At 39.6% G+C, this 21,307-nt stretch overlaps 1 protein-coding gene across 6 annotated transcripts in view; it reads left to right on the forward strand.

The window, feature by feature from the left end:
* Positions 1-21,307, forward strand: part of SHANK2 (SH3 and multiple ankyrin repeat domains 2) — a 351,561-nt gene that overhangs the window by 77,986 nt on the left and 252,268 nt on the right. For 5 of the 6 annotated variants that reach the window (XM_030483283.1, XM_030483282.1, XM_030483285.1 and 2 more), the window contains exon 11: positions 4,632-4,698. In XM_030483283.1, coding sequence (XP_030339143.1) covers positions 4,632-4,698 — 67 coding nt within the window. Of the gene's footprint in view, positions 1-4,631; positions 4,699-11,126; positions 11,174-21,307 lie in introns of those variants that run through there. The other variant, XM_030483288.1, reaches the window with a different exon arrangement.

A 21,307-nucleotide genomic window follows, 5' to 3' on the forward strand; every position in this document is an offset into this window, starting at 1 on the left:
TGGTCACACTCTGCGTTAGGTACCCTGACAGTGACAGCCAGCTCTGCTCCGCTGCCTTCCCAGCGAGTTGGTAACCCTGTGGCTTCGTGTTGACAGCCCTCAGAGTGTCACAGCTGTGACCTGTGCCAGTGACTCCATTAACTTTTTGTTACGATGACATTATGAAGACAGCGTATTATGGAAATAGGTGATCCCGCCAGTCTAGGTGGGTTTACCCTACTTTCTTTTTATGTTGGATGAGTAACCTCGTGGTAAGATAGGTCTTCCTGCTTAGCTTTACTTTCTGCTCACTTCTCTGTTGTTAGCATATGTACTTATTCAGACCAGCCATGTATGTTATCAAATCTAATTTGAAAATGATTAAGTGCCCATGTTAACACCCTTAACGTGGGGTCGGTTAAACTCAAAAGGGAGGGAGCTGATAATTGATTCTCTTTAGTTACTATCATTCATATAAAACCGCCTCTAATGATGATTATAAAAAAGAGGAACTGAGAGAGATGTTGTTCTCTGGATTGTACAGTAGAAACGTGGCAGAGATCCCAACCAAATGGCAGCACTGCAGAGAAAGATCCTGCTTTGAGTCTGCAGGAGCTTATGCGGGAACTACTTTGTCTTCCTTTTCAGCTGGACTCTGATAGACACCGTGCTGTGACGCCGCAGGTGCTGTCTGATTCTGGAGCTGATGCAAAGTAAATACACCCTTTAGAAATAGGGCAAACCTCCCCCAGGTTTTAGTGGAAATTGTAGATGGGTGATTTATTGTTACGATTTTTTTAAGGAGATCCATAAACAGAATTTATCAGATTTAGAGAACAAGGTGGCATGCAGATTTTTGATGTAAGATAAGTGTCTTTGTGGCAGAAGGACGAAATGAAAGGCCATTTGCTGCCGGAATGAAAGAACCTGAGTTATAGTAAGGCTGCTGGATAGGCAGGTTTTCAAAGCTGCAATTTTTGAAGGCTCAGCATAACAGAGTCTGTAAGTAGCTGGTAGTTGCAAAGTGCTACCTCCAGCCTTTCACGGCAGTATTTCATGTCTGCGGACATGCATGTGATGCGTTTGGATGACTGGAATCCAGTTCCTGCTGGAATTGGAAAAAAATCTTTGCTGGCTGTGCTACTTTTCACTGCTAAGAAGAGATGTGATTGGGGAAAAAACCCCAACAAAACCTTCTTTCCTGCCATAACCTCTCAATCAGAAATCTAGCACTTGACTGCAAAACATCCCGAAAAGCTAAATATGGCTATTTAAAACCACATCCATTATGAAGTGTGTAGAGAATCAAACTAGTATTTTCTGCAAAGTTACTACATTAGAATGTGTTTTTCCTAAAGCACGAAGAATTTTAGTACAAATATAGAGCTTCAGTTCGGTTCTGCTTTAGTTTTCATCTTAACTGAGGGGAGACGGAGACTTTGCACTGCCTGAATTTGGGTCAAGCCCTGGATCTTGTGAAGACCATTCCCTTGTCCTAATGTGTTCATGCTTACGGTTTCATTTGGCCACTCTAAATGGTTCAGGACACATTTTGCTGGGAAATGGCTGTGGTCTCTGTGCTTTGTGCTTTCCAACTATAAAAATTGAATGAGGATAATTTTGTATCTTTCTGATTTTTCTCTGCCTTCACTCTCTCCCACACTCTTTACCCATCAAATTCAAGTGAAGTACATTGACGTTGTGCCAAGAAATATTTGTACTTTTTAATTTTTCCTTGCCTTCTTTAGATCTTAACATATTTTTCCTTCCTTTTTGCTGTTAGAATTTTACATGCTGTTTTTAGCGAATTGAAGTAAATGAAATGGAGAGAAATGGTACCTTGAGCTGCTGAATCGAGTGTTTGAATCAGAAGCAAGTACAGGAACAATTCTCTGTCAAGCTGTCTCTTAGTTATCTGGCAATATCTTTTTTCCAAGTAATAGAATGTGTTTATTATTTAAACAGCAGGTTTATACTTAAAATGTACTCTATATCAAAGATTCTTTTATTTGAGTAACATAGCTGCTGTCTAGCAAGCTGCCTGTCACCGGTGTGTTCCCTGTTTGAGTTTTCCATGCTAATTAGGGGTAATGTTGAAGAGAGGTATTACTGCTTGCTTATACTATAGAGGAAAAACCCTGATCTACACACAAAAAAGGCTGGATAGGGACTTTTGCCAGGGGCATGTAGTGACAGGATAAAGGGGACTGGCTTTAAACTGACAGAGGGGAGATTGAGATGCGATCTTAGGAAGCTCTTCCCTGTGAGGGTGCTGAGGCGCTGGCACAGGGGGCCCAGAGAAGCTGTGGCTGCCCCATCCCTGGCAGTGTTCAAGGCCAGGCTGGACACAGGGGCTTGGAGCAACCTGCTCTAGTGGAAGGTGTCCCTGCCCTTAGTGGCAGGGGGTTGGAACTGGATGAGCTTTAAGCTCCCTTCCAACCCAAACCAGTCCATGTTTCTTTGAAATGTTGCTTTTATGAACCTGAACCAAGCCAGGCTGCAGAATGTGAAGTTAAAGAGAGCATCTGTGCAGCCCTGGGTTACTTTCATAGCACTGTTTGCCAGGACACCGGGGGCTTTGCAGGAGAGGCTGGGGCCAGAGTCTGATACATTATCCATTCTGAGAAGAAGTTTCTTTCAGGAGTCATTCCTGGAATAAAGATTGTCTTACTGGTGGTTAGAATAGTAATTTTTAGTTGGATACTTGCCCGTGTTGGAGATGAGGTGGCAGTGCACCAATCTACCCCTGTCTCTTGACCTCCCTGGTCTTTGCAGGTATCAGTGCGTGAAGAAATCTTATGACATATTAGAGAAGAAAAACTTATTTTTTCAACCATGGTCTAAAAGCAGAAGTGGGATTAAGTTGAACCAGTGTTATTGACTCATCGTAATGCATTTTGCTCTCAAGAATCCATCAGTTTGACGTAATACTACTGAGAAGTGCCCAGAGCAAAGCGTTTCCTTACTGTTAATATGTAATGAGAAAATAGTGACATGATTTTCACTAGTAAGTATGGAGATATTATATCCAGGTTAATGATTTAAAGGATAAAAGTGATTATACTGCACATGCCATGTTCCTGGCTGCCAACTGAGGCTTATTTTAAAACATGAGTATACATGGATTGAGTACAACTGCTAGGTGCTACACAGACCTGGAGTAGAATTTCTCCCATGACATAGATATACTTGAAATGAAAAGAAAATGTAATAGAACATTTGGATAGAAACTTTTAATGAAACACAAAACTATTTGCCAAGAGAAAAAGACAGACCCTGAAAAGCTTCAAAAAGTAAGTAAATAAAGGAAAACCTGGATTTGGAGCATAATTGTGTAATAGTCAAGGTTTTCTGTCTGTAGCTTGTTGCTTGTGTAAAGTCTTCATTTTCAAGGATTTACAAGTTTGGTTGCTGTTAAATAAAATTGCCCATTCAATTTCCTGTGGTGAGTGCAGAAACAAGATCTTATGCGTGTTACATTAACAGATACTACTCACATTAACTGTACTTCGTGCACCTCCCTAAGACTATTTGAGCTCTTTAGTCTTCCTTTGCATGATTTGCTATCCCTGAGATGTGTGGAGTGGTAGGAACCTGCAGATAATCCTCCTTGGTCATCAGTTCAGGTGGAGTTTTCATTCATTTCTCATGACGGACATTAGCCCTATATCCAGGAGAGTCCTTAAATAAGACTTTTGAATCTTTTTTTGGCCCTCACCCTCTATATGCAGAAGCTTATTTGAAAGTTATGTGAAAGGTGGGCCCAGCTTATCCCATTTACCTACTTCAGGAAAGCCACAGTGCCATTATGGGAACAGTATCTGTCCTAATATAAAGCTGCAAAATAAAGCCAGAAAAGGCAATTGCTCAATATTCAAAAATAGGAGAAAAAGAAAAAGGGAGGAGATGGAAATGGCACAACTCTATCACTTCCCTGATATCCGGCAGAGATGTTTCTCTCTAAGTGCCTTGAGATGAGAATTCAGAACAGATACTACACATCTGCATTCAACAACCAGGAAATAAATGAAAAAGAAAAGTGTTATTTTAGATCTATATTTATTAAAACACTCTAAATTCTATACATATGCATAAACTTTACCAGTTTCTGTTTTTCAGTCTTTCTTGGTGACTTAGTACCTGAATACTTGTAGTTCTTGGTACTTTTCCCCTGGTTATCCTGCGTACATTGCATTGTAGCTCCTGCTTTCACTCTTCAGGTAAGTAGTGAGGCAGGAGCAATTAAAGGGAAATATCATCTTCGATGTGTGCCGCTCCTGTAGCGTTCTCCATACATCTGTAGAGCTCCCGCAGCTTTGGGGATGGTGTGTTTAATGTTCACTGCTGGTTTTGAGTGCCACAACATGAAAAGCTGCAGCTCTTCCAGCAGCCTCCTGAGACCTCCTCAATCACAGCATCTTAGTAAATGAGGATCTGGGGGACTGGCAGTGCTGCTTACAAAGAGATTGAGATATCATCTCAACGTTGTTTCAGGAGTGTATTTAGAGTGTAGTAGTTGCAGAGTAGAAGTAAGAAACAGCTTTGTGAAATGAAGATGTATTTGTCTGATGTTTGTCAGGAATGTAACACACATTTTCCTACTTAATAAGTGATGACAATATATTAATTGTAACTATTTTCCAATCCTTTAGGTGGCTATAATAGCGGGAAACTTTGAGCTTGCTGAATATATCAAGAATCACAGGGAAGCTGATATCGGTAAGCAAATATTTACAGACATTGAACAGAAGTTATATGTATTTAAAGCAGGTTTTTGCAAAGATGTTAAATCTGATCTTATGTGAGGTGTGACTGCAGGGCTGATGACAGTATTGTTTCAGGGAGATTTTAAAAGTAACTTCTCTATAAAACATGATGGGAGGGAAAACAAATGTTTTCAAAATATGCTCTGGAAATGAAAATCTGCAATAGCGTGGTAGGTGCTTTGTAAGTATAAATTAGTTTGTAACAGATTAAGTACACATCCTCATACCTGGAAGAGCCAAATTGGCTCCTGCAGGCTGTTTGGCATCAGCCTAAAGCAGCTTTCAATAAGAATAATTGGTCAGAAGAAGATAAAGATGCTTCTCTGCAATGAAATGAATCTGTATCAGAAGCTGTCTATCCATATCCATAAACCCATTTCCTCTCACTGAGTGTGGTGTGTGGCACTGGATGAAGGCTAGTGACAGGCGTTAAGGGCCCTTGACAGAAAACCTTAAGGCTTTTTAAAGATCTTTTTACGTAGATAGTTTTGCCACTGAAATAAAAACTAGTCTGATAAAAGTGATTTCTAATACAGTTTAATTACAATGAATTAAAATGCTTTAGTCCAAGTTAATTAAAGTTCCACAGAAACATCCTGAAGTTGAAGGAAAAAAGGCATTCCTTTTGAAGCAGGAGTGGCTGTACAGTCATCTGCAGTGATTGAACTCAGAGATGCAAATCTATGACTTGATAGTGTTTAATTTCTGTGGAAAACTAGGCCAGCTCACATCAAACTTAAGACTGGGCAAGAATTGCTCTGGACTAAGGCCTCCCTTTCATTTCCCTTCCTGGTGGTGTATGATCTGTGTAGTTAAAAACTCTGTGCAGTAATGTGAATTCTCATAGCACTGTGAGACTTTCAGCTCTTTGCAGTATGCATTGAGAAAACTGAAGACAAACTGCATAAAAACAATAACTTCTGCATAAAAGCTTATAGTGAGTTTAGAAGGTTTTTACCTGAGATAGTGGGATAGTTCCTTTCCATGAAAGAAGTCTTCATCCTTCTGTATTTATGAAGTCTGAGGTAAATAACTATAGTTGCACCAGTTGTTCTTAATAGGCTGAGCATCTTATTGTTGTCTGTATTTACACGTGGTGCATGGTTTTATAACTTCATGAAGATGGTTGTTTAGATTCAAATGATCCTTTTATTTCTGCCATGTTAGTTCTTGATACTTCGGCTTGTGTGTGCAGTCAGTGCACGACAAGTACTGCACATTGCCAGTATTATGTTTTATGTTGCTTTAAATGGATTTTGTTCTTGTTGTGTACAATAAAAGAAAAAAACCTTAGTGAAGGAACAACTTGCTAGCATTAATTACTCATACTTACAGTGTGAGTAACTGTAAAGTAAAAGTAACGCTTACAGTACACTTACAAACAGCAGCCTCTAGACGGGTTTGCATGAAGCAACACTAATGTTACTGTCGTCATTTTTTGGACTGACTATTGCAGGTTCCCAGTTATGTCAGTGTGTGGGAGAAGCTGCAATGTAGTTATCAAGTAGCTGGATAAGACTCGGTCCAGGAACCAAGTGATAGCCACGTGGCTGAGGCTTTAGGCAGAACTTATTGCTGACTGTAAAGACTTTCTGTAGGATTTGATGATTTCTAGAAAAATGCTTAGAAACTATCTTCTGTGGGAAAATTCTCCAAGTTTTCCTGATGCCTTCCCTTTTCCACTGAAGGATAAAAATACCAGTGCTTCCATGATTTGCTTGCATATTTTGATGGATTGCACATAACCATTTAAATTAGTAGATTTATCTGAAAGAAGAAACATTGTGTTATATTATTTTCTTGTTTCCTCCCAGCTGATTTAATTTAACCAGGAGTTTGTTCCTTAATATTTATTACTTAAATAAAAAAATAAAATAAGAAACAAACCCTCATCAGTATGTCTTTTTCTGGAATGTCTCCCAGTTTAAAAAAAAAAAAAGGAATAAATCAAAGAACAATATCCTGAGCAGAAAAGCCAAGAGCTGGGATGATGATGAATGTGCAGAATAAGGTCAGCGTTGAAACTTCAACAAGTTGGCTTTTATTTATCTTACTTGTCTGGTGATCTGCTATATTCATGTAGTTTTGGATGTGCTCCAACATACATCATTTGCGTAATGCACCTTCTTAGAGCCTTGAGGCAACAGAGTGGGAAGGAATAGTAAAGAGCTTGAGAAGTATCCTCATGAATATATGAAGATCGCAGTGTGAAGTCTCTTGAGAAACATTTTATCTTTCATCTCTCAGAGTGTTTTTGGTTAGATGCTGAATTTTGGTGTTGAACCAGTTCATTAAACTTCGGTTTTGGTATTTTAGGCTCATTCAATAGTTATAAGTACTTTGTATTTTGTAATTCTTTTAGACTCATTTAATAATCATTAAGTTAAAACTGTGGGAAATGCTTTGGAATATGTGCAGCTTTGGGTGAGTCTCTTTTCTATGGAGGTGTAAGCTGGTAGATGATGAGCTGTTCCATCATTTAATAGTAAGCTTGTCAATGAGATTGATTCACAACAGCAACCATTGGAAGGAGGGTTTGTAATGCATTGGGAATATCTCCACCTTGCTCTTGATTCATTGGAAAACACCCTCCACATTCCTGATGGAAGATTTCTGACCTAATCTTTTAGCTTTTAGTGGTCATCATGCACAGGATCTTTAGCTATGGGTACTTAAATGCGATCCTAATATACAGCTAAGTAATATAAATGGCAATAATACTTTTTTCCACAAGAATCTGCCTACTTTCCTGGGTACGTCATCCTAAGGATGGGAAAATTTTAGCTGGTGGCAGTGTTGGAGGCTGGACCTAACTTTGTAGTTTCAAGAGCAGGTTTTATCTGGTGACAGAAACAAGTTCTTACATTTCTCAACCTGAAGTATCTGAAATAGGAAAAATATTTGCTTGAAATCTCTAATCTCATGTAGTGAGGAACTACACTACCATGTCCATCTGTTTTGGCATGTGCTAATTAACATTATTCTTAGATAATTTTGTTGTCCCAAACTATCGCAGTAGGAAGTCACTTGTACTTTGAATGCAGAAGGTATTATGTGGGTGTCTTCCAGTTTGTTAGTAGTCACAAAGCTGTTTCAACTAATGTTGCCAAAACTGCAATGATAAGGCTCTACCAGCAGTAATGTAATGCTTATGATTCATGGTCCTGTGCTGTGCGATGCGGTGAGGGAGCTGCTTTGTGTGGTGACAGATAGCAGAGCTCAGCCTTTCCACAGGAGGAGGGTATTGTACCTGTGGATGGAAGGGATGAGTCTGCAGCGTGCCAGCAGCAACAGCACTACATCTCAGTGCACTGGTCCAAAGGGCTCCACTTCAATAAATAGATATGTTTAAGTGCTGAGGATGGAGCACCTCCTATATGAAGATAGGCTGGGAAAATTGGGGCTGTTCAGCCTGGAGAAGAGAAACTGCATGGAGATCTCACAGCAGCTTCCAGTATCTGAAGGGATGTATCTGACAAGGATGCTGGAGAGGGACTCTTCATCAGGGACTGTAGTGATAGGACAAGGGCTGATGGGTTCAAAGTTAAACAGGGGAAGTTCAGGTTGGATATAAAGAAGAAATTCACTGAGAGAGTGGTGAGGCGCTGGCACAGGTTGCCCAAAGAAATTGGGGCTGCCCCAATGTTCAAGTGTGGCCCAGTGTTCAAGGCCAGGTTGGATGGGGCTTGGAGCAACCTGCTCTAATGGAAGGTGTCCCTGCCTGTGGCAGGGGGTTGGAACTGGCTGAGCTTTAAAGGTCCATTCCAACTCCAACTGTCCTGTGAGTCTTTTTTATGATTCTGTGTCACTTATTACCTATTCCATCTTTGCCTGCCAGTTGGCATTTAGAGTAGAATCCCATTTTAAGCTCTCTGTGAAGTCTGGGATTGTTCAGTTAAGAGGCCGAGTTGCATGTCTTAAAGGGAGTCTTTTTTTAGCTTTTCTTCTTACTTTTTTTATTCCCTTGTCCTGTATTTTTGCCGTCCTATAGTGCTCAGACTATCCCTATTGTTGAAGATGATGGAGAGGCAGCTCAGGTGAAACTTGACCAGGGTATCCTCTAGCAGTAGAAAATTCTAGTTTACAGCCACTAAACCTTTGTTCTACAGATCAAACCCCACAGAGATTGTTCTTCCTTTTTCTTAATTATAGAGCACTTATATTAAACAAATACATTGAAATGCTGAAAACAGAGGTGAATGTAAAATAAGCTTCTTCACAAGGATCGTAAGACTTCACACTGTTCTGTAAAAAGAAGAATGTAAAATTCACTTCTTTGGAGTGAAAAAGGCAAAAATAATGACCCATAGAATAATGTGACATCTGACTGTAAGAGAGAGATGTTCTTCTGAGGTGTGTAGTATCTGGTTATCTCACTCAGATCTTGCTAGATAAAAGCATGTACTTAGGGTCAGTGTGAGAAACCGTGTTTATTATTTACCTGTTTCATCTCCACAGAGATGGAGCCTGTCTGCTTCCCTTTTAGAGGCAAAATGGATTAAAGTTTGGATCCAAACCAGAAGAAGTAGGTGCCATTGGCAATCTGATTAGTCCAAGGAGCCCCTCCCTAGCCATCTGAAAACAAAAAAGAGATTTTGCCAGTAGTTTCTCAGCCACGTAAATTGTGCTACAGAGGCCACTTGCTTGACTATGCTGAGTGTGTTTCAAGAGAGAGAGTAATTTAGGGTTTCAAAACCATTAGGAAAGGTCAGAGCAGGTAGTTGTACTTGGAGGCAGCTCGGCAACAGCACTGTGGTTGAAGAGCATGTACTACAGTGATCCTAGCTCCACATTGTTTCTTCAGTCTGGAGATAAGCCTGATTTCTCTCGCATCCTCATTCTGGATGGGTGCAGCTCCCTGTCTTGCACAGAGGAAGCTCATGATGAAATAAGGGGTGATGTGTGGAAGCGGGGGGAGACCTGGAGTCCAAACCCTCTGGCTGTTCTCATGACTGATCTACAGTGTGTAAACGTTGAGACAAGGTAGCGCTATGTAGTTATATCCCTTTTTGGCTGTAAGCCCTTGTGTCTCCCATCAAACCGGAGTTTTGTGGAACAATCTTCCCTTTAGCCACGATACCAGCATAAATACCTCTTAATTGTTCCATCCTATCAAATAATGTGACTGTTTCCTCTGCAAGTTCACAACCATGTGGGTTCTCTCATACGTGTTTGTTCCCCCTTCTTCTATCAGCGAGTCGCTTCTTCCTTGCCTTGCTCCTCTTCCCACCATCAATTGACAATTAATGCTTCCATCTCAGGTGGTGCATTAGGTGTCTGGGTGACTGGTTTGTTGAAACCATGGCACTAGAAGTATTTAGCACTGAGAACTATTTGTTTCACTTGGTGCTGTCATTTTCAGAAACACACTGAGAAATAAAAGCCTTGCCAGTGTATCCTGTGGCTCAGTACAACCAAAGTCACCTTGTTATCAGTAGCAGAGAAAGCTTGCATGAGTCTTATTTCAGACAGGGGATGGTGCAGTTCTGTAAGAGCCAATCAAACATAAAAGATAAAGGATTCAGGAGAGAGGAAAAAAGGATTAAAACCAAGATGCAGATTTCATTGTATGTATTCCTTTTACGAGGTTCTAAACATCAGGGAATCCCTTTTGTTTCCTTGACAGATGTTTGAAAGGTGAATGAAAATTGCTGTATCATTTAAAAAGTAATCCTATTTGAAATGTATTTTTCATCCATCAAGAAATTCTATTACCATGAGTACTTAGCAACTTGTTTTACGAGCAGTCTGAGATACTTAATAGAGCTGCTCAGATTATTTCAATACATCATGCCCCCAAATTAGGAATAAGAACAACATCAAAGTATAATTATCACTTATTTTGAAAGTCTTTGGAACCCAGAAGTATATTGCAGCTCAGTGCCTGTTGTTGCATCGTTTTTCCTGCTTTGAGGAAGGCAGTATGTATACTCCTGATGTGCACTACAGCAGTTACACAGTGTTAAAAAATAATAATACTTTTTAAACAGTCCCTTTTTAAACGGCTTTTTTTTTTTTAACTGGCTATAGCACATTTCTAATTTATTTAACTTTATGCATTTATTCATTGCAAACTAAGAGAAAGTGGTGGATTAAAAGATGTAATGAATAGAAAAGTTAATCCCTGATTGTTTTCATCCAGCCTGCAGCTGTCTGTGAGTAAATGAGCACAGCAGATTTAGGAAGCATTTGCTCTACGGAATTTACTATGGCTTCTATAGGATGGAGGTACAAACCCCAATCATATATGTAAGAATATTGAAGCTTTCCTTAGGTACAGATATGCAGATATTAAGTACGTTGCAGGCTGATAATCCTTTGACTTGGATAACCTATTTTTAACTCTCCCTTTTGCCTTGCTTCTTTGTGATGAGATGAATTTTCAGATGGATTAAGTGACATGGGTTGTTCTTCTTCAAGTGAACAAGGTTTGTTTTGATATTGTGCATCTTGTCCTTCAGCAGCTCGGAAGCTCCAGGCAATAGAATTCTTTAGTTTTATTTTTGTTTGCTTTTTGCTGTAGAGAAATGAAACACGTTGAGCTGGTGTGCGAGTTTTGGGTAGTTGATCAGCAGCCTAACTAATACTTGGATACTGTTGCTAGGCTTCGAGTCAGAGTTCCTGTATTCCTCTATAATTATGCAGAGATATGTGTATGTGATGGTTTGTCTGTGCTTTCACATGGATTTTTTTCCTTTTTTTTAATTGAAAATCTGCTAATATGGTAGGCTTATCCTTTATAATACACATATTCCACTCTGAGCAATTGCTTTTAAATAAAACATTTCTCAAGTATGAATAAAAGTGATTATTTTTATTGGGATTGTGCCTGTAAACATCTTAAACGTGCATTTTATTGTAGAATAAGCAGAACAGGTCTCTCACAACACAAGGATATTAGTTGTTTTATGGTAAAATTGCTTTTCTAACCCATTTTCTTTAATTAGATCAGAGTGATTGAGGTCAGCAATCTTGGTTTTTCAGCTGCAAGTGTTTCTGTTAAATGCTAGCCAGCCCTCTGACTCTTCTGTTTCTTTATTTATTTGGGTTTGGGGAACCGTTCAGTAATTTCAATTTTCGTAAATCAAACCTGTCAAGTTAGGGGAGGTCATATTTAGAAAGATAAAAGCAGAAACAAGAAAAGGCAGGAAATGAAGACTTAAAAATCTACAAACCTGTCAGCAGCGTGCGATGCTTGCTCTATTTTTATCGCCCATTACTTAATAGAAGCAAAAGGGATGCAAACACATATTATAGCCCTGTGTATTTCTCATGTGAATGTGGATAACACGAACTTGTTTCATAGGCTAGCAGGCATTTTAATGTGGAAAAAGAATGATATTGGTGGAATTGGGATGACAAAGACACGGAGATCTTCACTGCCCACATTTTAAATGCATGTGGTTTGGTGGATTGTAATCCTCTGTTCCCTTTTGCAGTTTCTTTCAAATGTCTCTTTTATTTTAATTGTTATTATTTCATTGTAATTATTTTACTTAATTATATCTCATGTCCATAGGAAAAAAAACGCCTTTATATTAATGACACGTAAGCTGGGTTACAAGCAAAGGAATACTGATTGATATGAAATAGATTTTTTGCTATTATTTATCTGTTTTTCTCCAAAGGGTTGCAAGGAATAGAATATCGTATGCTCAGTCTTGCTAGCTGATAGCAGATAAATTGGGAAAACTGGGAATTGTGAGCTCTTAATGTAATTACATACCAAAATGTAGGACAGGGCTTGAAAAACTTACAGTAGTTTTCTTTTTCCCTTTGATCACAAGCAGTTTTTTTTGTGTATGTATTAGTAAATTCTGCAGGAACTAGTTTTAGTTCAAAGTTTAAACTGTATTTTCTGAAGTTGATTATTATTATTATTGGCTTTTGAACTTTGAGGTATTTTGGGCTTACAACAAACTGCATGCAGGGTAGCACAAATTCTGTAGTGCGTGGTCATTGCCTGTGAGTTCTTAGGCTTACCCTGAATTTTGAGCATCCTTGTCTTGTGATCTGCTTGTTTTGAATCCATTTGGTTTAGTTGTTCTAGAGTTGATGACCCCTTCATTAAAGAGACCTATCTTGTTTGTAACACCAGTATGTCTGGCTGTAGCAACGGGATGCAGAGCATGGATGGGTCTTCCCAACTGTACTGTGTCTGTGCCCACATTTCTCTTATAGAGCTACTCCTTCCTTAACGACAAGGAGCTGATCTGAACTGGTAGAGAGGAAAAACTCTGAGGAGGAGAGGCAAAACTTGAATGGAGGTCTGAATTGAATATAGGAAACTACCATGGATTTTGCAGGTTTTATTTCTGTTGCTGTTCCATCAGCATTGTTTTAAGCACCTTTAAGCACTTCTCACAGGCCTGCTAAAATCTCTTTCCCTAAACTTTCTATAATGGGGTTTGGAACTAGATGAGCTTTGAGGTCCCTTCCAACCCAAACCATTCCAGGATTCTGTGATAATTGTGCTTTTTAAAGAGCATACTTTGGAAGTATGTGATCATTGCAGTCAGGATATATAGGCCAGGTTGGATGGGCCTTTGAGCAACCTGGTCGAGTAGAAGGTGTCCTTACCCATGGCAGGGGGTTGGAAATGCATGAACTTTAAGGTCCCTTCCAACCCAAACCATTCTATGATTCTCTATGGTCTATATAGGTCTTTGTGTAACAACCCAGGAGGGTTTGGATGGCAATACCAATATTAGGATATTAGAGGGTCCACATCTAGTAAGGGAAGGCAGGGAGCCTTCAATGCAACTCTAAGGGATGAGGCAGCCCAAAAAGGACTACTACAGAAGAAAAATTGTTTGAAGTGTCACACAGAGAATTCTGGTATTCCTGAAAAGTTAATGTATTTTCTGTACATCATTTTTTCAACATGAGCCTCAAGAGCTCTCTAAGATTGTGTCAAGCGGATTTCACACAGTGCAGTGAAGCCAGGTCAAAAATAGAGGTAAGACAAATGGAGAAACAGATGTGTGCAGAACCCTGTGGCTTTCTATTTCCCCCATTTACAATGGTGAGAACACAGGGAAAAGAGATGAAAGAACATGAAATAAATGCTAGAGTTAAAAAAAACCCCACAACCAAACACAACAGGCAATATAGAGATTGGTAAGAATAGTCAGGAATGCTTCCTGAAGAAAATTCTCGTGTTTCCCCCAGTAAATACAGAGATGGACTTGAAAAAAACCCCAAAAAGAAACCAAAAAGAAACTCTGAATGTAATGTAGGTCCTTATGCTGAGCACTTCATCACAAACCTTTTTATACACCCAGTAATTTCCTTTATATAATTAGGCTATGAGTAGATTGCAAAGTTAAGACTGAAGGCATAGGGGTGGATTTGTAACTTCTGAATATGTGGATTTTTTATGTGCCAATGTGGATCTTAATTGTTGTGCTATAGAAAATAATTAGGTTCAATGTGACTCCCATTTGGAGAAAGAAACAACTTCCATGGAGTAATTGGATTTGGATGGGGATAGCCTTCCAAATGCAGAAGCAATTTAGTTATGTTGCCAATCGTATAAAACAGCTATTTGTATGGAAACCCCCCTGTATCAACAGAAACCTGAGTATTTGTGTGAGTTTAGTGATTGCAAGAGTAGATTTTTTTTCTTTTAGATTGGTTCAAATAATCTTTTCAGTAATTGCTGATCTGCTCCATTTGAACAGATTTGTTACACTTCATTGACTCCCTTAACTTGGAACTCCTCTTTGTATTATGCTAAATTTATATTTACATGATTTTTAACAGCTAAACATAACAGTTTTCTTTCAAACTAGCTTATTTATCACAATAAAGTTGACATTATGTATTCTGTTCAGTATACAATGGTTTGGCAATTTAAGAGTTGAGGCTTCACTGAAGAAATTTGTTTTGATATCTTCTGCATAATCTGATCTTCATAACAAGGTATTAATGTCAGAATGTTCATGAAAATGGATCTGGTAATATGCAGTGTCTTGAAAAGGAAATAGTATCCTCGTAGAAGACCATTTGTTGTCAAATTACAGATAAGGCTTGATAAAGGACTTGTAATGTGTAATATTTCACACTGTACCTCACACTGTTGACAATATTTCACGCTGTTGCTGTTACTCCATTTATATCTCAATCTCCTGGGCTGTGCCCGAGTTGTCAGTCTTTCCCTTGGATTATGGGATAAACTGGATCTTTTGCAGTCAAGGTTAAACAGGGGAAGTTCAGGTTAGATAGAAGGAAGAAGTTCTTCCCTGTGAAGGTGCTGAGGCGCTGGCACAGGGTGCCCAGAGAAGCTGTGGCTGCCCCATCCCTGGCAGTGTTCAAGGCCAGGTTGGACACAGGGGCTTGGAGCAACCTGCTCTAGAGGAAGGTGTCCCTGCCCATGGCAGGGGGTTGGGGCTGGCTGAGCTTTAAGGTCCCTTCATCCCAAACCACCCTATGATTCTATGATCTTCAGAATAAATACTTTCTGAGTATTTAAATCAGATCTCCTTAGGATCTTGGACAGAGTTCCCAGGGAGTCCAAGGCAACTGGAGCGACTTGAAACTTTTCTGTCATTCCCTTTGTACTTTGATGAGCTGGTGTTTGGAGATGTTATTTTTCTTTATTCTTCCTCTTTTGTTTCATTGCCAGATGTCCACTTCATTAACAGAGGAAATGTCTTAGAAGACTTTTCTGTCATTTGCAGTGTAAGGGCAGCTGAATCAGGAGGATGTCTTGTTCACTGGTTTCCATGGTTCTCTCCAGTCACAAGTGACAGTCCCAAAGGATGTATATGTTGGTTTTGACAGTAACTGGTTTTTAAGGATATTGGAGAAATAATTACTTTGGAGTTATCTGGCTTAGTCTGCTTTTAGGAATAGTTGAAAATGTAAGAATCTCTCTGCTCCTTCCCTGACACATGGATGGTCAATGGACATCTTCCCTCTGGATGGCTGCAAGTACCAGACTGGGCTGTGCACTCCCGTCTCCTACAGTCTGCCCAGGGCACACGCTGGGAATCCTACTAGTGCGCAACAAGGTGGTTTTCTCAGTGAATCTTTCTTCTGGGTTGATTTTTTTCTTATCCTTTCTATGTGTGTCTTGAAAAATTCACTTACAGGTTTTGAAGTCAAAACACTTATTTTCTGCCCCATTTTCAATGTAATGCTGCTGAAAGAGTTGTTCAGAATTTTTCACGAAAGACAGAATTATGATACTGTCTTGATTCAGAAGAGGTTGCAGAGTAAATATTACCCAGCAGAGTGGCTGTAATTGGGTGAAATCCATGCTGAATGAAAAGGACAAAAGATTTATTGAATTGAAGAGGCAGGAAGACTTATGGCATTAAGATTGTATTGTTTGTATGTGTGTAGGAGTATCTCTGGTTGTCTGTTAATTACATATTTCTACCAACTTCAATAGATGAGGACTTCAGAACCCCAGTAAAGATGCCATGTTAAAGCTATCATCCTAGCTGTCTGGCTTTCAGAAAAAAGGAAACTAGGAACATAAAGTGCCCAGATTTTATTCTTCCTCCTACAGGATTCTCTTATGAAAAAAACCAACCCATTACTTGATAAATTTCTGTTCTCTATATATAATCTTTTGTATTATAGCATTTCCTACTTGGTAAACTGCCTCTTACATCTCTTTGGAACATCTGAGAGAGCAAAATTTAACATAATTCTGTCATGTCTTTTCAGTTTTAAATGTGCCTTATCAAATCTGCAATTTAACACCATTTATTTATCCTGAAGAAATTATTTGTGTCTCCTGAAAAAAAGCCTTCCAAGGACAGGCTGACAACTGGCTGCTTTCTTCTCTCTCTTTCCTCTAACACCCAGCCACTACTTCCTGTAGCATTTCTGGGATTGCAGGCACCAAGGTACAGGTGTATTTTGACCTCAGGGATTTTAGCAGCCTAAAATTAATGTTTCATGTGTGTTACTTAAACAGAGGAGATTTAGGGTAGATATTAGGAAGAAGTTCTTCCCTGTGAGGGTGCTGAGGCGCTGGCACAGGGTGCTCAGAGAAGCTGTGGCTGCCCCATCCCTGGCAGTGCTCAAGGCCAGGTTGGACACAGGGGCTTGGAGCAACCTGCTCTAGCGGAAGGTGTCCCTGCCCGTGGCAGGGGGTTGGAACTGGCTGAGCTTTAAGGTCCCTTCCAACACAAACCATTCTGTGAGTCTATGATTTCACTTGTTCTCTTCCTGCATGTCCCATCTCTCTGAGTGTGCCTGAAGAGATGAGAGTCCCGTAGCCCCCATCCCACAGAGAGAGGCCCTGTCTCGTGCTGTACACCCTGATCCTGTCTCTCTCTCTTTGCCTTCAAAAGGAAACCAAATCCCTCCTGCACGTCCACATAGCACTTGTCCAGATGTCCGGGGTCACACCTTGCATGAAATGCAAAGAGGCCCTGAGTCCCCAGCAGTTTCTGTGTTACTTCAAATTTATCTTTACCCTTCTTTTAAGGGCTAAGCTTTTTATTTTGGGTCAAAGCCGGGCTTATCTTGCTGGCTTCATTAACACTCTGGAGAATGCCAGGTGCTAAAGAGCTCTATTTTTGCTGCACAGATCAAGTGTGTCTAGTTTCTTGTGGCCTATTTTTACATATTTCTTCATTCTATGACTAGGAAAAGCTGTGAAGGGAACAAAGAGATTGCGAATAGCCAGAGCAAACTGCTATGATATCATTACAGGAAAATAAACGGGAGGCTATATCTGTGAGATTTCATTTCTGAGAGGGCATGGAATTAAAATTAAAGGCAGGAAATGATATATATATAAAAACAAATAAAAAGCAGAATACTACATTTTGTTAGATCTATTTCATCTGTCAACTGACTATTTCCAGATAATGTTATCAAAAATGCTTTTAGGCTTTTAAATAAAGGATTCTCAAGTACCAAGGGCTCAGAATTTTTCTCCCTTATCCACAGGTGTTGCAGGGCATTCTGATTTAACATTCAGTATCAAGCAGTTGTCTGCAGAAGGTGAGGAGGTGCTGAGGAACCTGATGGCTCTTTCTCCCCAGAGGAAGCAGCACATGATCTGCTGGGGGTGTGGGCTTGAAGCCAGTGGTCTCCTGTCTTAAAAGTGCGCAACTGGCCAGGCTATGGGGAAGTGGTAGGAGGAAAGGAGATGCTCTGGTCCTCAGTGCAGATGCCAAAGGGACTCTGATGCTGACCTGGCTGCAAAGGGCAAGGGCTGGGATATTGCTTTGTGGTAATTGATGTACAGTTGGTATTGGTGGGATGGAAACACAGGAAAATAGCAGAGAACCATGCATGATGACGTGCAGCGTAGCAGTAGGGCAAAAAAAGGTTCCTTAGACGAAGCTAACCAAACAATTTCAGTCCTCCCCATAGATCCTTTGGACTTTTGGACACTTGCCTTGTTCCCTAAACTCATTTATTCAGATGTCTTCATAAGCGATGGATGCACATTCTTACATGTGAAGTTAACCAAGAGACAAAAAATGGAAGAACTGGTTGGACATTGGTTATTTCAATTAAATGAAAGCAAACTTGTATTAGCTAGATTCGCCATATAGAAATTCTTTGGATTTTCACCACAGGACTGTGTTTTTCTTGTTGTAAATAATGCAGTCATCTTTTGGGGTTTTTGGTTGTTTTTATTGCTGTCTTGGTTGCGCATAGTGGGAGAACATCCACTTTCTTGGTTGGATGGAGAAGGGTTTCCCTTACATCATCTTTACTGACAAAAGCTAAAGCTTGGAGCCAGTCTGCCTCCAAAGGGAGTGGAGGTTTCTCTCAATGTGTCTGCACTGAAGGATTTTTTGGTCTTTTTTTAGGTAAGAGAAGATCTAGTTGAGTCAGAATCCCTGTGGGTTAACAGTGCTTCCCCTCCTTCTGTGGAGTACAGGTTATGAGCTGAGAAAGTACATTTCAGAAGTGGCGTAATTTAATGCAATTAAGCATCATTTCTGGCATGTCCAGAGATGTGGAGGGAGTAGTCAACTTCTTGACTGTATGGTGGACTTTATTATATGACACTCCCAAACAGAATTTAGGATTTGTTTGTTGATTTACTTTATTATTTCTTAAAAAAAAGAATTATGGAATTATCCCAAAGATAATTTGGGTTTAGGGCTCCCCCTTGTTTAAGGATCTGCCTCTTTGCTGCAAATAACTGGAAGTTAAAAGGATGAAGAGTCTGTTACTAAGTCTGGGGTGTTGACGGAGGTTCAGGGAACAGGGTCCCTGCGCGAGTGATGCTCGGGTCGCTATGGTGACGGTGCTTTGAACACTGGCACTGCATCCCACGGGCTGGAAATGACCCCTGTGCCTGCTGTGGTACCCAGGAATCACCCTGCCCTGAGGACAGTCAGAGTTTGTTTTCCACCCATGGTTATGTCTCAGTAATCAGTCACAGTTTATTCTGTGCCAGCTGATGAGGGAAGTGTTTCCATTGATGGGGGAAGTTTTCCTGGTGTCTAAACTCTGTTATGCAAGTGACAAATCGTGTTCAGCATTAAAGAAGTGTAAATCTGGATAAAAGCCACATGAATTATTGTGGATTTAGGCTAGTGCCTTATCTTAGGGTGTGTTTGGGTTTCCTCTTGGAGAAGAAAAAAGACAAAATCTATTAAGTCTTTTTCTGGCAGCTGGTGGACTGTGTCCTGTGCAATCTGAAATATTCTGTGTGATTAAAATATCTGCTTCTCTTCTGGCTTGAATCTTCTAAGTGAAAAAATGGAGTAAGGACTTGTTTAAAACCAAAGATTCCCCATGTAGCTACATTTAGTATTTGGTGACGGCATGTTCTTGACATACCATGGTAAGACTATAATATGCTTCTGATAGCCAAATGTTGATCCAGTGCTATATACAATTAAAATCTAAAATGGTTTGATTAATACTGGGTTCATGTACAATAGCAGTTATGCTGGTTTCTGAAACAGTAAGTTACACTGACATCAGCCTTGTATCTAGCTTTTATAGATTATACCAGCATATGGCTTAGACACTGTTACCATCCCTAACACAACAGGCTCTAATTTTAGATCGTCCTTTACTGGTTACAGCTAAATTTTTTTTGCCATATACTTCTTTTTCTTGAAGAAAAGTAAAGGTTTTTTTTTTGTTGTTGTTGTTTGCAGTGTTTTAATAATCATGCTCAAGTCCATTAAGCGTGGTGGAAACTAGAAAGAAATAGGAAAACAGTGAGTCATTAAAATACATGTTGTGGGGGATGAAATTCTCTCTTCTGGTTGAATTGCTTCCAGGCAATAAGGAAAAGTCAGCCAAGTATCATGTCATGTTAAAGAAGTCTTAGAATTTTGGCAAGTTATTTACTGGTGGGTAAATAATCCTAAAATAATCTTTGGTACATGAGGGGTGCCTGGAAGGGGTTGGGGAAGCAGGGCAGGAGGATGCAAGTGGCACTGGTGTAGTGTGGAGTTACCTGACCGACAGTGAGCACCAGCGTTTCCTAACTCTCATGTGAGCCCTTGTCACCCAAGGTTGGCATTTTACTCAGTTGTTGCAGCGAACAGAGCAGTTTAAAGAGGCAAAATGTTCAAGTCCAGGGTTTGTTTCATGGGGTGTCAAGTGAGTATGCAGATAGATCATTATCAAATCATTATCATTAGACCTCATGATCGAATAAAGAGCAGCCTATGCCTCACCTTCCTAATAGACTTCTGTAGATGGAGCATTACAAGACATGGGTTTTAGTCAAGACAATTCACATATATACTCTGACCATTTTTGTTTCTTGATAGAGCCATTACCCTTATATTAATCTCATACAAGCTACAGGGTGTCCTTTTCAAACAGCTTTCATATTTCTCTGTTAAATAACATTTTATAGGTTGCTTACTTGTGATGGGGCAAGATGTGAATAGATGTGTTTAAAATGATAAAATTCCCATCTGTAGTTAAACTTCCTTTATCATTAGATGAAGAATCTTTTCTGCAAAGCTGAAGATCTTTTAATTGCATAAACTGAATACAGAGTCCAGGTTTACACATGGATAAAATAAAGGGCATACATTTTTTTTTTCCCCTCCCTTCAGACATGTAGAAAAATCAGTGCAATTAGCACTGACCCTGAAGAAGCTTGAAATCAAAATCAGGTCTCTAAGGTTACTCAAGATTTTCTCTTTTAACACATGTGGATTTGGGATAAGATCAGTATAGTTTATATGTGAAGAGAGACGCCAGTTCTGAATTAATTGGCACACTATTTTGGTACCTATTTCATCTTCTTTTCCTAGAATGTCATTTCGTTGTAGATGGATCAGCAATAGAAGCACACGAGATCTCAGTATTGAACCTAAATGAATAATCTGTTTAATTAAGGATCTTGAGTACATGTGTACAATGTGTTAGTGATATAAAATTACTTATCGTAAAGTATTTTTTAAATTTCAATTCATGTTAAATTTAGGAGTTACTTTTGGCTAACAAATGCCTCCAGACAGTCTGTGGAAAATATAATATAATAGAGAAAGCATCATGTTTAAAGTACAGAGGATCCTGAAAGTCAGGGGTTAGTGTCCTTAGAGGATGTGTTTGTGCTTGGTGTTCCTGGAGGAACGCTTAGATCTCTCTGTGGAAAT

Source organism: Strigops habroptila, chromosome 4, assembly GCF_004027225.2.
Source record: "Strigops habroptila isolate Jane chromosome 4, bStrHab1.2.pri, whole genome shotgun sequence".
NCBI classification, from domain to species: Eukaryota; Metazoa; Chordata; class Aves; order Psittaciformes; family Psittacidae; genus Strigops; species Strigops habroptila.